This window comes from Bos mutus, chromosome 6 (genome assembly GCF_027580195.1).
Source record: "Bos mutus isolate GX-2022 chromosome 6, NWIPB_WYAK_1.1, whole genome shotgun sequence".
Taxonomy (NCBI): domain Eukaryota; kingdom Metazoa; phylum Chordata; class Mammalia; order Artiodactyla; family Bovidae; genus Bos; species Bos mutus.
In genome coordinates this window covers 11,105,306-11,121,916 of record NC_091622.1, presented here as the reverse complement: position 1 = coordinate 11,121,916, position 16,611 = coordinate 11,105,306, and the positions used below count along the sequence as shown (strand labels likewise).

The window sequence follows — 16,611 nt, the reverse complement described above, 5'->3', positions numbered from 1 at the left end:
TGGTTGTACGTGGATTGTCCCGTCTGCTCTAGTTAGGCCTTAATCTCAGATCACGGTCACATCAGGGCTTGCGATGGTGTGGGGAGTCAAGGGGGCAGAGAGTAAAGGGTAGTGTTGTCTCCCCTACATGCTTTGCACTGAGGCCCAGGCAGCAGTAAGGCCACTGCTCCAGGGAAGCTGATCAAAACGCAGTGACCAGAGGCCCATGCAGAGTTAACTGGTGTGAGACGCTGTAGCAGCGCGGATGGGCTCCAATAAGATGGCAGAGGACTCCTTCCCCTTTCTCGAATATAGTAGGAGCAGTATTTTCGCCAAAGGAAAGAAAGTAGAAATTTGGAATACAGTTACAGAGTGATAATTAGAGCATTTTGTTTGAAGTTTCCTGTTCCTTTTGTCTGGGAAAGAATAAACAAGGGCCTACTGCAATCCTTGCTCGTATCCTCTGTTTCCCTACAGATCTGTAGTTGCCTGAAGGAGACACTGCCGTCTCTCCCAAGGTGGAAGACTGGGGAAGGAGGTAGGTGATCAGGATGTCAAAAGGCTGCTAGATCGTTCTAGAGTTGTAATTACTAATGAGAATTCATGAATCAACTCCTCAGCCAGGGGCCCATAGGCAACTTCTATTTTGATCAAACAATTATTTATCCTGACACGGGTGGAACACGTGGAGAACATTTCAGCAACAGAACTTATTTCTTTTTTTCATTTAAAAGCAAGATGATAAATTATCTCAGAGAATTGTTCTCATTTTCCTCTAAGAATATATCTGTATATAAAAATAACATGTAAATAGAATACTATAGAGTAGATTGAGTATTGGTACAACTCTGCCTAACTGGAAATAACATTGATTTTTAAAATCTATTGCTTAGGGAAGGTATAAATAATCTTTGCTGCCAAATTATGTATTTTGTAATAATCCTTGTTTCAGTAGTCATCTTAAGTGTTGATTTCCTACATGGTGTGTTTTGTAACTAACGTTGGAAATGCAGGAGATCTCAGGAAAAGTTGTATTTCCCCCTATTTTTCAGTTACAAGGTTAACTATATATTTATAAAAAGAAGGCTGCATGTGATACAGTGAGGAGGGTGTGAATCAAAGTCCCTGCCCTTTCTCAGCAATAAATTATCATGACCTTGGGAAAATCATTTAACCTCTGTGAAAAACAATTCACATTTTTGCAAAACTTGGAAGTCTTATCTAGATCATGGGTGGGCAAACTGTTTCTATAAACAGTAATTAATATTTTAGGCTTTGCAGGGTATCTGGTGTCTATTGCAACGTTTAGTTCTGCTGTCATAGTGCAAAAAGCAATCACAGGCCAGCAGCGAGTCGGAGCTCTATGGAGGTGGCGGCGAGTATCGGGTGGTGGTTGCAGCAGCGACTCTTCTGAGCCGTTTCAAGCCGGTTCAGACTCCTTCCTCCCCCTTCCCTCCCCCTTTTTTGTTTTCCGTTCCCCTTCCCCCTCCCTTCCCTGTCCCCGACGACCGGATCCTGAGGAGGCAGCTGCTGTAGCAGCTGCTGAGTTCTCGGTGAAGGTTTTTCATTTCTCCCATCCTCTTCCCTCCCCACCCCATCCATTAATATTATTCTTTTGAAGATTCTTCGTTGTCAAGCCGCCAAAGTGGAGAATGCGATCGCAGAAGTGGGTGCTTCTCGTTTCAGTGCTTCTTCGGGCGGAGGAGGAAGTAGGGGTGCACCTCAGCACTATCCCAAGACTGCTGGTAACAGCGAGTTCCCCGGGGAAACCCCAGGGCAAAACGCTCAGAAATGGATTCCTGCACGAAGCCCTAGACGAGATGACAACTCCGCAGCAAACAACTCCGCAAATGAAAAAGAACGACATGATGCAATCTTCAGGAAAGTAAGAGGCATATTAAACAAGCTTACTCCTGAGAAGTTTGGCAAGCTATGCCTTGAGCTCCTCAGTGTGGGTGTAGAGTCTAAACTCATCCTTAAAGGGGTCATACAGCTGATTGTGGACAAAGCCCTAGAAGAGCCAAAGTATAGCTCACTGTATGCTCACTTATGTCTGCGATTGGCAGAAGATGCACCAAACTTTGATGGCCCAGCAGCAGAGGGTCAACCAGGACAGAAGCAAAGCACAACATTCAGACGCCTCCTAATTTCCAAATTACAAGATGAATTTGAAAACCAAAGCAGAAATGTTGACGTCTATGATAAGCGTGAAAATCCCCTCCTCCCTGAGGAGGAGGAACAGAGAGCTATTGCTAAGATCAAGATGTTGGGAAACATCAAATTCATTGGAGAACTTGGAAAGCTTGATCTTATTCATGAATCTATCCTTCATAAGTGCATCAAAACACTTTTGGAAAAAAAGAAGAGAGTCCAACTCAAAGATATGGGAGAGGATTTGGAGTGCCTCTGTCAGATAATGAGGACAGTGGGGTCTAGATTAGACCATGAACGAGCCAAGTCCTTAATGGATCAGTACTTTGCCCGAATGTGCTCCTTGATGTTAAGTAAGGAATTGCCGGTGAGGATTCGTTCCCTGCTGCAGGATACTGTAGAGTTGCGAGAATACCATTGGGCTCCTTGCAAAGCTTTTCTTGACAATGGACCAAAGACGATCAATCAAATCCATCAAGATGCAGTAAAAGATCTAGGAATATTTATTCCTGCTCCTATGGCTCAAGGGATGAGAAGTGACTTCTTTCTGGAGGGACTGTTTATGCCACCCAGGATGAAAATAGATAGGGACCCACTTGGAGGACTTGCTGATATGTTTGGACAAATGCCAGGAAGCGGAATTGGTATTGGTCCAGGAGTTATCCAGGATAGATTTTCACCCACCATGGGGCGCCATCGTTCAAATCAGCTCTTCAGTGGCCATGGGGGACACATCATGCCTCCCACACAGTCGCAGTTTGGGGAGATGGGAGGCAAGTTTATGAAAAGCCAGGGGCTAAGCCAGCTCTACCATAACCAGAGTCAGGGACTCTTATCCCAGCTGCAAGGACAGTCGAAGGATATGCCACCTCGGTTTTTTAAGAAAGGACAGCTTAATGCAGATGAGGTTAGCTTGAGGCCTGCTCAGTCTTTCCTAATGAATAAAAATCAAGTCTTTTTAAAAAGAAACATGGTTTACTTGCACAAAACTGATCAGTTTTGAGAGATCGTAAATGCCCTTGAAGTGGTCTTTGTGGGTGTGAAACAAATGGTGAGAATTTGAATTGGTCCCTCTTATTATAGTATTGAAATTAAGTCTACTTAATTTATCAAGTCATGTTCATGCCCTGATTTTATGTACTTGTATCTATCAATAAACATTGTGATACTTGGGGAAAAAAAAAGCAATCACAGACACATGTCTAAATGGGCATGGCTAGATTCCACTATTCATAGACATTGAAATTTGACTTTCATACAATTTTCATGTCATGAACTATTATTTTCTTTCATTTCTCCCCCAACCATTTAAAAATATGAAAAGTATTCCCAGCTCATGAACTGTACAGAAAACAGGATATGGACTGGATTTAATTCAGAGGCCCTGATTTCCTAACCCTTGAACTAGATCTCTGCTGAGAACAAAATTCCCTTTGACTTTGGTTTTCTTGGGGCTGAAATGGCAAAGGTGCAGGTCAGTCTTGAGGTAAAGAAGTAAAATGAGAATCAAGATTTTAGAGAAGTTGCAGAAGATGTTATGATGGAGTAATGTTTTGGGAATGGTGCAACAAGAAACTAGCTGAGGAAAGGGACAACTCAGGGAAAAGAGTAACTCCGAGTAGTAGAGTTGCCTAACTAATGGCCAGAATGTGTAAGTAAGATATCTCTGGCTTGAACTGAAACAGAAGTAAACCTGGAAAAGAAATAGAGATAGGTAGAGATGACAATAAATATGACATTATATGTTTTTTCATGCATGTTTGCGTGTGTTAGCAATCATTAATACCCAGAACTATGCAGAAAACATTGTGAGTAAGTATGGGAAAAATCAGACATGACCAATATGTGCAAGAAAAGAGGAATAAGGATATGAACACAAGATGAATAAAAATCAAAACATTTTAAATGAGTTTATAAATGAGTTGTCTTCTCCTACAGCCATTTATTTATTTTTTAATTTAAATTTATTTATTTTAATTGGAGGCTAATTACAATATTGTATTGGTTTTGCCATACATCAACATGAATCTGCCACGGGTGTACACGTGTTCCCCATCCCAAACCCCCCTCCCACCTCCCTCCTGGTACCATCCCTCTGGGTCATCCCAGTGTACCAGCCCCAAGCATCCTGTATCATGCATCGAACCTGGATTGGTGATTCATTTCTTATATGATACTATACATGTTTCAATGCCACTCTCCCAAATCATCCCACCCTCGCCCTTTCCCACAGAGTCCAAAAGACTGTTCTATACATCTGTGTCTCTTTTGCTGTCTCACATACAGGGTTATTGTTACCATCTTTCTAAATTCCATATGTATGCGTTAGTATACTGTATTGGTGTTTTTCTTTCTGGCTTACTTCACTCTGTATAATAGGCTCCAGTTTCATCTACCTCATTAGAACTGATTCAAATGTATTCTTTTTAATGGCTAAGTAATCCATTCTAAAGGAGATAAGCCCTGGGTGTTCTTTGGAAGGAATGATGCTAAAGCTGAAATTCCAGTACTTTGGCCACCTCATGCAAAGAGTTGACTCATTGGAAAAGACTCTGATGCTGGGAGGGATTGGGGGCAGGAGGAGAAGGGGACGACAGAGGATGAGATGGCTGGATGGCATCCCTGACTCAATGGACGTGAGTCTGAGTGAACTCTGGGGGATGGTGATGGACAGGGAGGCCTGGCATGCTGCGATTCATGGGGTCGCAAAGAGTCGGACACGACTGAGCGACTGAACTCAACTCAACTCAATACTCCATTGTGTATATATACCACAGCTTTCTTATCCATTCATCTGCTGATGGGCATCTAGGTTGCTTCCATGTCCTGGCTATTATAAACAGTGCTGTGATGAACATTGGTGTACACATGTCTCTTTCAATTCTAGTTTCCTCAGTGTGTATGCCCAGTAGTGGGATCGCTGGGTCATAAGGCAGTTCTATTTCCAGTTTTTTAAGGCATTTCCACACTGTTCTCCATAGTAGCTGTACTAGTTTGCATTCCTACAGCAATTTAACTTGCTCTAGAATGAAACAGTGTCAGACTTTATTTTTTTGGGCTCCAAAATCACTGAAGATGGTGATTGCAGCCATGAAATTAAAAGGCACATACTCCTTGGAAGGAAAGTTATAACCAACCTAGACATCATATTAAAAAGCAGAGATATTACTTTGCCAACAAAGGTCTGTCTAGTCAAGGCTATGGTTTTTCCAGTGGTCATGTATGGAGGTGAGAGTTGGACTGTGAAGAAAGCTGAGCCCCGAAGAACTGATGCTTTTGAACTGTGGTTTTGGAGAAGACTCTTGAGAGTCCCTTGGACTGCAAGGAGATCCAACCGGTCCATCCTAAAGGAGATCAGTCCTGGGATTTCTTTGGAAGGAATGATGCTAAAGCTGAAACTCCAGTACTTTGGCTACCTCATGCGAAGAGTTGACTCATTGGAAAAGACCCTGATGCTGGGAGGGATTGGGGGCAGGAGCAGAAGGGAATGACAGAGGATGAGATGGCTGGATGGCATCACCAACTCGATGGACGTGAGTTTGAGTAAACTCTGGGAGTTGTTGATGGACAGGGAGGCCTGGCATGCTGCGATTCATGGGGTTGCAAAGAGTCAGACACGACTGAGCGACTGAACTGAACTGAACTGAGAAACAAGTTATATGGCAATAAGGCATATGTTAAAAGCAGGTTGGCTTATTGGGTAATGACTTTATGTATGTTAACAAGAGGCAGGAATAAATATTATTTAAATGGTTAACATCAAAGCAGACATTGATTTCATCTACTGGCTATAAAGGAGTTGACTCCTCTTATGCCCATCTGGGCAATGTTCTAGATTATGTGTTCAATATGTTGACTTTTAATAAACTTACTAGAATGTTTTAGGTCTGTGACTTGCCTTACTTATCCTGGCCAATGATTTCCAGGGCTTCAGCTTGATAAGTATGGATGTAGATAGATATCTGTCTATTTTTCTATCCAGCAGTCATCTAATAAGGACATTCCTAAGAGATATCTTGCTCTGGTCATATATAAAGATAAACTATGCTGCAAAGCGGTAAAATAGTTCAGCAAAACTGCATTCACTATGAACTTATGTTAAGGATATAGAAAATGTAGACACAATAGATAGCTTTTTACAAATATATTTCATAAATAAAAGTAATAAAGAACACTAGAGTGAGTACCCTGAGGGAGTTGCTTAAAGTAATAAATAAGTAGGATTTTGCCAAGTGCTCATTTGATGAGGAGATGGTAGCAATCTTTGTAAGAATCATAAACATTAATTTAACTCCTTCTTTACTCATTAAATATATTCAGATGCATAATAAGTATAAGATTTGATGAAGAAAAAAAATCACAACTTTACAGGGAAATATTGTTGACAATAGGTTTGTCTTAAGGTAGGTACACACAGAAATTCTTAATGGACTCTTAAAAGTATTCCTGGACTTCTTAAAAGTCCATTATGGACTCTTAAAAGTATTCATTGAGCTTCTTTAGTGGAACTCACCTGCCAATGCAGGGGACATGGATTTGATCCTTGGTCCAGGGAGATCCCACGTGCCATGAAGCAACTAAGCCCATTTGCCAGTACTGAAGCCTGGAAGCCTAGCTGTGCTCTGCAACAACAGAAGCCACCGCATTGAGAAGCCTGCACACTGCAACGAAGGGTAGCCCCCCACTTGCTGCAACTAGAGAAAGCCCTTGGAGAGCAGCAAAGACTCAGCACGGCCAAAAATAAATAAATAAAAAGAATTTTAAAAAAGTATTCATCAAGGAGAAGAGTCACCCACTAGACAATAAGGGGGACTATATTAAATAAATGCATTGATTTTCCCATTTTAGAACTCAGCTAATAAGATTTAGTGATATGATATACTGGGTCTCTGATTCTTATTCCTTTTTATTTCCTTTTGAACTTTTTATTTTGTATACACTCAGTTAATGATGTTGTGATAGTTTCAGGAGAGCAGCGAAGGGACTCAGCCACACATATACATGTATCCCTTCTCCCCCAACCCCCTTCCCATCCAGGCTGCCACATAACATTGAGCAGAGTTCCATGTACTATACAATGGGTCCTTGTTGGTTATCCGTTTTAAATCTAGCAGTGTGTACATACTCACTTATCTAGATTTTAAAAGTATGAGAGTTTAATTATGAGAATGTTTGCCAAGGCACACCTTTGTTCTTTAGCATCTGCTGAGTGAAGGAGCACCTATTAAGCTGTTAAGATATTAATGCTCTTGAACCCCTATGGCTGTGTTAAGTTACCGTGTGTATTGAAATCATTAAGTTCCCTGCCTGTGGTTTGTGGTTCAGCAATGCAAGCATCTCTAGAATTCCTGCTTCCCTACAAAATGTTAGTTGTGTATGGCTGACAGACAGAAACTTGTATTTCTCCTCTAATTTTTTCCTCTTTCAGTCTATGAGGAATATGTGTTCTTGGTGTTGATCATTCCTGAGATAGTTGATGAAAAATATTTCATGGCAGAATAATTGATAACATTCCAGTCCTTAAAACATTTGGATATTATAATGTGGTAAATACGGAAGTCATATTCTTCACCCGTCTCAGGGTATGTTCTCATTGTTTGCTGTGGGTTTTAGTTAGTCATTTAATGACTTAGTAAATTATTTTTGTAACTTTTTTTTTTGTAAACTCTTTTTGTCATGTGTGGTGTCTAAAATCTGTTCCTTAAGCTTGTGGTCAGCTACTGTTTTGACAGAAATTTCCTTGAATACTTGGACTTCCTCCCCCCTGCCCCCGCCCCCCCCTCCCCACCCCCCCAAAAAAGAAGGAACAAAAAGAAAGAAAAGGGGGAAAAAATTAAAACAATTCTGCCATTCTCTGCAGGCTGGCTCTGTGTTGTGGCACCCCCTCAGTGCTTAGCCAGGCTAGTTACAACTATGCCTTAGCCTTAGTTCTTAACTTGTGGTGAGTATAATGAACAGTCAGAGGTAAAAAGCTTGTAGTCGTCTTGGATTTTTCTGACCCGTGCATCTTACCCTGTGCAGTATGTGGCTCTCTAAATTCCTTGTATATGCAAGTGCTTTTCGGTGCCTTGCTTTCCAAAAGAAAGCATTGTCTTCCCAGCTTTTCCTCCTATGCATGCCTATTGTCTGCTTCAACTACAGTCTTTTGTCCCAAACAGCAGAGACAGTGAGCTGTTCATTTGCCTCGGTGTTTTCTAGGAATGCCTTCTCTGAAGACACTTTTCTGCCTTTGATTGACAAGGAAAACACAATGCAACAGATATTGTGGGGTGCGGTGAAAGACACGTTTAAGGGGAAATTTGTAGTTTTAAACTTAAAATAGTTAAAATTTTGTATGAGATAGAAAAATTTTAAAGTCAGTGAAAAACAGAGTGATATCAGCAAATATAGCAGAGACTATTAGGAGACTATTGTCTCCTAGAGACAATATAGGAGACAATTCTTGAGTTGGGAGAAACAAAGACAGGTACCTCCCATCATCCCTTCAGGTAGCGCCAAGGCAGGCAAAAACAGAACACTGTTCTTTCAGAAGTTCTGCTTTGATCACTCCAGAGCCTGGGTGAAGGTCCCAAACTGGGAGCATAGATTCTTATCCTTAAGACTGCTAGTGAGCTGAGGAGCAAGCTGGACAAGGTCACAGAAAAAACGCCACGGAGCACTCCTGCTGTTTTAAAGTTGCCTTTTCTTGATCAACATATGCTTTGTTGCTGTAAAACCTTTTGGTATTTCCCAGGGTTCTTCCACTTGATTCTGGCAGTTTTCACTCAGCTTTTCTAACTTTTTGTGGAGAAAAACTTGGAGCTAACTTCTCTGCTATATTTGCTGATATCACTCTGTTTTTCACTGAATTTAAAATTTTTCTATCTCATACAAAATTTTAATTTTAAATTTAAAACTAAAAATTTCTCTTTAAACGTTTCTTTCACTGCACCCCACAATATCTGTTGCATTGTGTTTTCCCTGTCAATCGGTTAGAAATATTTTCTAATTTCTCTTGTAACATATTATTTGATCTTCAGGTTATTTAGAAATATATTTTATAATTTCAATATATTTGGTGCTTTCCCAGAAATCTTTTTGCTACTGATTTTTTATTTAATAAGTTTGGGGATATGGGAACATGCTAAGGTTTAAATCCTTTGAAATTTGCTGAGATTAATTCATTATGCAGCCTATTGTCTATATTAGTGAGCATTCCACATCGAAGTCAAAACAAATGTTTTCCTTCTGACCAAATTAACTCAGTTCAGATCTTGATCCTGCATATAAGGTACTGGTTCTATGTTTTTATTTCCACACCACACCTGAAAAAGCCGTCACTGACTTTCACAATGAGGAGCACTTGCTTGATTCAGCAGATTTGCCTAAAGTGAACAAATAAAGTGTGGAGATTTAGATGGAACTAACACAAGCACATGTTGCTATATTATTAATAAGAAGAATTAAGTCATTGGTCCTGTTCTTCCCCAGGTTTCAAAGTCAGTTTGCTTTTTTTCAGTTAACTGGTAAAAGTAAGGAGCACAATTAATTCATTCATAGCAGTAGAACCATCTCTTTTGTTATACCATCAGCTTTCTGTGTTCTGAATGTGAAGGGGTCAATGAGGATGGACTGTAAAAGGTCACCTTCCGACATGTGTTTTAATGAAAATTATTGAGCTGGGATCACTGGAAATAGGACTATACCAGCAGCTTCTTTCATCTGTGAAATACAACTTTTCCAGTTTCATAAGAACTACAAAATACATATTTTTCTGATCTACTATTTTGTATTTTTTACCCCTGTTCCTATAGTCAGAGTTTTAGCTCTATGTAACAATAAAAGGACAGAGAAAGCTCCAGAACATCTTTGGAACTGAGTGGTTATTACAGGGGACAACCAGTGATTCTTTATCTAGCAGAAGTAACTAGTCACCTAGAGTATGCATTCTGGCAACTGAATTATCTGCAAATTTGATCTGCTACAGAAAAGTTAAAAGAATGCAACCAGTATTTATAAAGATGGCTAGCTATTATGGGAATAATGTTGCAAGCTAAAACTAATTGGGATAGAAGAGAAAATAATTTCATAAGTAGCCCATCACACTCACTGCAGCTGTTGCACAAAGGAGAGTACACAGTTAATCTATTGTACTCCACTACTGTCGCTCAATAGACTTTGTTTCTTCTTGTCAGAAAATTAGTTAAGAGCATGTAAGACCTCAACTAGGATACCAGGTTTTGACAGCCACATGAAAACTGTGAAGATTCATCTGACTTATTTCACTTAGCATAATAACCTCCAGATCCATCCATATTGCTCCAAATGGTAAGATGTCATTGTTTGTTTCTTTTTTTAATAGCTGAGTAATCTTCCATTGTGTATATACACTGCATCTTCTTTTTCCATTCATAAATAGATGGACAGTTAGGTTGCCTCCATATTTTGGCTATTGTACTGAGTTGGTCAAAAAGTTCATATGGGTTTTTCTGTAAGATGTTACAGTGCTGTGATGAACCTAGGGGTACATACATATTTTTGAATTTGTATTTTTATTTTCTTTGGCTAAATACTCAGAAGTGGAATTACTGGATCATATGGTAGATCTATTTTTATTTACTTTTTTTTGAGGACTCTTCATATTGATTTCCATTATAACTGTACCAATTTACATTCCCATCAACAGTGCATAAACGTTTCCTTTTCCCCACATTCTTCCTGGCACTTGTTTCTTATCTCTTTCATGACAGCCATTCTGACAGGTATGACATGGTATCTTATTCTGGTTTTGATTTACATTTTCCTGATGGTTAGTGATGTTAAGCATCTTTTCATGTGCCCATTGGCCATCTATATATCTGTTTTGGAAAACATATCTATTCAGGTCTCTGCCTGTTTTTAAATAAGCTTTCTTTTTTTTTTTGATATTGAGTTTTATGAGCTCTTTATATATTTTGGATATCAACCTCTTATTGAATATCATGCATGCCTGTGTGCTCAGTCATGTCCAGCTCTTTGCAACCTTATGGACTATAGCCCACCAGGCTCCTCTGTCCATGGAATTTTCCAGGCAGGAATACTGGAGTGGGTTGCCATTTCCTCCTCTAGGGTATTTTCCCAAACCAGGGATCGAATCTGTGTCTCCTGAGTCTCTTGCATTGGCAGGTGGATTCTTTACTGCTGCCACCTGGGAATGCCCCTTATTGGATATATCATTTGTAAATATTTTCTCCCAATCAGAGTGTTTGCAAATAAGGGCAATTTTCTCTTTTCCAATCTTTTTAATTTTTTAAAAATAGTTATTTCTTTGCTGCACAGTTAGAATGGCTCATATAATGTTGAAGATAGGGTGTTGGAAATTTTTACCTCTTCAAACTAGTTTATAGCCATTCATCATCTTACTGTTCCTCTTGGAAATCTAGTTACACAAGTGTTAGAACTTCTCACAGTACCGCCTACTTATCTGATCTTCTCTTTTGTATTTTCCAGTGTTTTGTCACTCCCTGATTCATTTTTAGTGTTTTATTCTAACTATATCAAAAGTTTAACTTGCTCTTCAGTTGTATCTCATCTATTATTAACCCATCCATTGGGTTCTTAATTTTAGTTATTGTATTTTTCAATCCTAGAGTTTCTCCTAATTCTTTCATAATTCCAGTACTTTTGTCAAAATTCTGCATTTATATATCTATAAATGTATTAAACATAACTATTTGAAAGTATATGTTTGCTAATTCAATTGTCTGGATTCTCTGAAATGTTTTCTACTTTCTGTTCTATTTCTTCAGTTTTGTTTATATCTCTTTGTATGTTCTGCCACTTTAATATATTTTATATTTAATTTATCTTGGCTCAGACGGTAAAGACTCTGCCTGCAATGCAAGAGACCTGGGTTCAATACCTAGGTCGGGAAGATCCCCTGGAGACAGGAATGGCAACCCACTCCAGTATTCTTGCCTGGGAAATCCCATGAACAGAGGAACCTGGCGGGCTACAGTCCATGTGGTTGCAAAGAGTCGGACACGACTGAGCAACTAACACTTTCATATTTAATATCAGATATTTATGTGAAAATTATGGAAATATTTTGAGACTTAAATGATATTAGTTTCCTCCAGAAATGATTTATAGTTTCTTTTTCGCATAAGGGTAGGATCAGTCTCAGACCTCCTTAATGTAACTGTGAAATTGAGATGACTGGCAGCTGGACTTTAGCAAAAGAGTCTATTTATTTTTGCTTTGCTTTTCCTTACTCCTAGGACTTAACTTTTTGGAGCACCTACCAAGACCTGTGAACTTATCAGTACCCTTCTCCCAAATGGTAAGCTCTAACTTCAGTTTTCAGCCTCTGAGTCTACTGAGGTTGTTGATTTATTTGTTCAATTTCTCATCCTCTCAGTTTCCTCTTTCAGAAAAATTGCACTACCAGACTCACCTCTCTGCAATTCCTTCTCACAGATTTTTATTTTCACAATTCCTCTTTGCATTTTTTCCTTAGCTCTTCCAATGGCTTTACACATATGTTTCTTGCAGTAGTCTACTTTTTCTAGTTGTTTTCAGTTCAAGGGTAGAGTTTAATTATCTAATCTTCCTGTACTGAAATTTAAAATTTCTTCCATTAATTTCTCATTTCTTTTCTGTGAAAGAAAATTAGCAGGAGAGAAATCTTTAACAAAAGAGAATATAGATCAATATTTACTAAGCATTGATCACATGCCTAAACATTAGTATACATTTTCATTAATAATGTTCAAATTCTATGATGTCATAAAAGTCATCTCTTTGTAAAGATTACAACCAATGCAAAACAAACACAAATCTCAAAATAGAGTGGTTAGAAGATTTTGCTCCATGAGTGTTTCTCATTTATTAATGCAAATACTTCACATGGGGATACTATTCAATGCAGAGTCTGATTCAGGTGCTCTGGGGTTTGGCCTGAGATTCTGTATTACTACTGAGTGCCTGAGGGAGGCTGATATTGCAGGTCCACAGACCACACGAGTAACAAGGCACACCATCATGCCACCAAAGCAGCTTTTTATCTTTGTCGCTGCTGCTGCTGCTGCTAAGTCGCTTCAGTCGTGTCCGACTCTGTGCGACCCCGTAGACGGCAGCCCACCAGGCTCCCGCGTCCCTGGGAGTCTCCAGGCAAGAACACTGGAGTGGGTTGCCACTTCCTTCTCCAATGCATGAAACTGAAAAGTGAAAGTGAGCCGAGTAAATCTTATCAATCCTCACAACCCCCTGGAAAGTGCGTCTTATCTCTCCCCACTCCTATAATTTCTTCCTTTAAATTATAAAACAACTCCCCTTCACCTATATTTTCTTACAGTCATATTCTAAGTATGTTCCCTTATTCTTCTTTTTAAAACTATCATTTTGAACTCATCCATACTTCAATCCCACTTCTTGCTTTCTACTGTTCATTCAAACTCAATCAATCTGCTTTTTCCCCTGCCGCATGATTATTTTTATTCAAAATTTCCATCAGATATTATGATCACAGTCTTAACTGTAGTTTGATCAATAACTATTTAACTTCATCTTTATAGCTTCCAGCTTTTCAACTTCTGCTTTTCTGTCCATTATTTATTGCTATCTAATATTGGTCAATTAAAGTTGAGTATTAGCATGCAAAACACAAGTGAGGAAGAGCAGTTAGGCTTTCTGAGTGCAGAAATCAAATAGGAGGAATTCTAGATAGCATTTCCCAAAGTTAAGTTTAGAAACTTCTGTGCCACACCCAGTTAGGTTATGAGAATTGGGAGAAATGTTGAAATAGATGGACATACAACAATTGTGAGTAAAAACAGGCTAATAAGATTGACACAGAAAAGAAAAGAAAAGACATGCTAGATATGTATGCTATTTAAGAACCATTGTAAGGGGCTTGTGACCAGGGAATTCAGTTACAGTACCATCACCTCTAGACTAAGCATAATGTCTTAGTCTTCTTTCTGTTCTTTCATTCCCAACTAAACACATTATAAAAACATAATAAATACCTGCCTATTTGAGTTATATAATGATAAGTGAAAAGAAAGAAAATTACATCAGAGGAATAAATTAATTTCATAGGATTTTATAGCAAATGCTATGAGCTTGCATCATCTAACTTTTCTTTGACATTAGAAATAATATCAAGCTCACTCTCCTCTGGTAAAGATTGTGTTTTTATTATTTAATATTAAGAATGCTCATTATTTTGCATTAATTTTAGTTCAATGAATATTAACTAAATATATAATTGACTATTAAATTGCCAGGCGTCCTTCAGTCTGAGATTTTAAAACTTATGTAATGGTTTCCAAACGAAAGAGCAGCTGGATTTGAAGTTCTCAAATAAACCCAGTGATAGTTTGTATCAAAGAACAAAAAATATTAGTAAAATTTTTGGCCTCCTTGGTTAAAAAATACCAGATGGCAGTCTTGAAGAGATATGTTTTGAGAGACTGAGAGGGTTAGTGTATTAAGGAAAAAGGATGAAAAGTAAAGGTTTAAAAGTTTTAACCTTTACTTCCATCCATGTCTTTCTGTTATCTTTCCAGCTAGAAAACTTAGAAATCAGTAAATCATCGAGAGCTTCCCACATGGCTCGGTGGTAAAGAATCCACCTGCCAGTGCAGGAGACACAGGAGACTTGGGTTCGATCCCTGGGTCATGAAGATCCCCTGGAGGAGGAATTGGCAACCCATTCCAGTATTCTTGCCTGGAAAATTCCATGGACAGAGGAGCCTGGTGGGCTATAGTCCATGGGGCTGCAAAGAATCCGACACGACTGAGTGACTGAGCACACACACAGGGATTTTGCACTGCCAGAGTTTAGCAATTGCTAAGTTCTGTATTACAGCCATTTACTCTAAGCAGGAGATTAAACCCCAAAATATGTCCTAAACATTGTCTAGCTGAAATCAAAGGGAACTCACTATATTAAAGCACAGAGTGATCTATTATTCAAGGTGCATAAACAAAATAAAATCATCCTACACAAAGAGGTGCCAGACAGGTCTTGGGGTATCAGATTTTATATGATGTTGATAATGAAAGCAACCCAGGAGTTATACAAAGACTTAACTTACATTTCCTTTTTCCTCAATAAAATAAGGAATTTTAAGGGCATCAAAAGCGAAGCCCATTTATTCCCTAAGTCACTTGTTCATTCATTATAACACAATGTTTATGAGTGTCTATTATATTATTTGGGACACCTGATAGTTGGGATTGCCTTGAGATGCATTCACCTTGGAAACAAAATTTTTATGCAAATCAACGTAAAATGAAAATATACAAAATAATATCCAGGAACCAAATTTTTCTTCAAGCTTGCTATATTTTTGTTGAAAGTCTAACAGATTTGAAGAAATGGTATCTATCAAAGAAAAGTTGGTTTAGGTGATGGCATTATAGAAGACATGATCACAGAGGCAAACATTAGCTTTTCATATCCAAGAACTGTCCAAAGAAAAGGGATTCCTAATCCAAGAATTTGAGTTACCCAGTCTAATGATAGATGTGTCTTTTGTGGGAAGAGATGCATTGGCCTGATGCTTTTAAATATCCACTTCAAATAATCAATTTTTCCTGTTGTAATTTTTCAACATGCAGAAATTCTCTAAAATGCTACTTTCCCTATAACTTACTTATAGGAGTAGAATCCACCTAAAGAAGAACTTTAAGTGTTTAATTCTTTTAGCAGTTATACTTACCATTGATGAAATTTGTATTCTAGTTTCTCTCTATTTGTCTTCTGAGCCTTATTTGAAGTACTGGTACTTCTAAAGTCTGATCAACTCTGGAACACCTAAAACAATACTTTTAGACTGTTCTAAAGAATACAGCAGGCTTCCCTGCTGGCTCAGATGGTAAAGAATCCACCTGCAATGCAGGAGACCTGCGTTCTATCCCTGGCATGGGAAGATCCCCTGGAGGAAGACATGGCAACCCACTCCAGTATTCTTGCCTGGAGAATTCCATGGACAGAGGAGCCTGGTGGGCTACAGTCCATGGGGTCACAAAGAGTTGGACACCACTGAGTGACTAAGCACAGCACAGAGAATACAGCTGTCTCAAGAATTATAAAGAGGTGTTTCTGAAGTTTATATTCCATTCTCAGATAAATTTAGAACTTGATTTTAATTCATATTCTCTGCCTACTGACTAGCTAAATGACCTGCACTAAATACCTTTCACAATCAGAACAAAGTCTACATTTTAAAATTATGTATGTTTACATATATAAGAATTATGAAAACTAAATAATAATAATACAAAATAAAGCACTTAGCTAGCATGTGGTGCTTAGTAGTGAAAAAAAAAAGAGAGAAATGGCTTCCCTGGTAGCTCAGATGGTAAAGAATCTGCCCGCAATGCAGGAGACTGGGTTCAGTCCCTGGGTTGGGAAGACTGCCTGGAGAAGGGAATGGCTATCTATGCCAGTATTCTTGCATGGAGAATCCCACGGACAGAGGAGCCATGCAGGCTACAGTCCATGGGGTCACA

The 16,611-nt window shown here is 38.8% G+C and overlaps 1 protein-coding gene across 1 annotated transcript; it reads left to right on the top strand.

The window, feature by feature from the left end:
* Nucleotides 1–244: 244 nt before the first annotated feature.
* Nucleotides 245–3,133, top strand: LOC102269823 (eukaryotic translation initiation factor 4 gamma 2-like). Its single transcript, XM_070372896.1, has 4 exons — nucleotides 245–325; nucleotides 457–517; nucleotides 1,261–1,407; nucleotides 1,527–3,133. The coding sequence occupies exons 1-4, from the start codon at nucleotides 245–247 to the stop codon at nucleotides 3,131–3,133; spliced, it is 1,896 nt and encodes a 631-aa protein (XP_070228997.1).
* Nucleotides 3,134–16,611: the final 13,478 nt, after the last annotated feature.

Excerpts from the sequence above, each read along its gene's own strand:
- LOC102269823 (XM_070372896.1), top strand. The coding sequence starts at position 245 with ATGGGCTCCAATAAGATGGCAGAGGACTCCTTCCCCTTTCTCGAATAT. Across the intron at positions 518-1,260 it reads GTGGAAGACTGGGGAAGGAG|GGTATCTGGTGTCTATTGCA; the intron begins GTAGGTGATCAG and ends TAGGCTTTGCAG. Across the intron at positions 1,408-1,526 it reads TTCTGAGCCGTTTCAAGCCG|TTCTCGGTGAAGGTTTTTCA; the intron begins GTTCAGACTCCT and ends GCAGCTGCTGAG.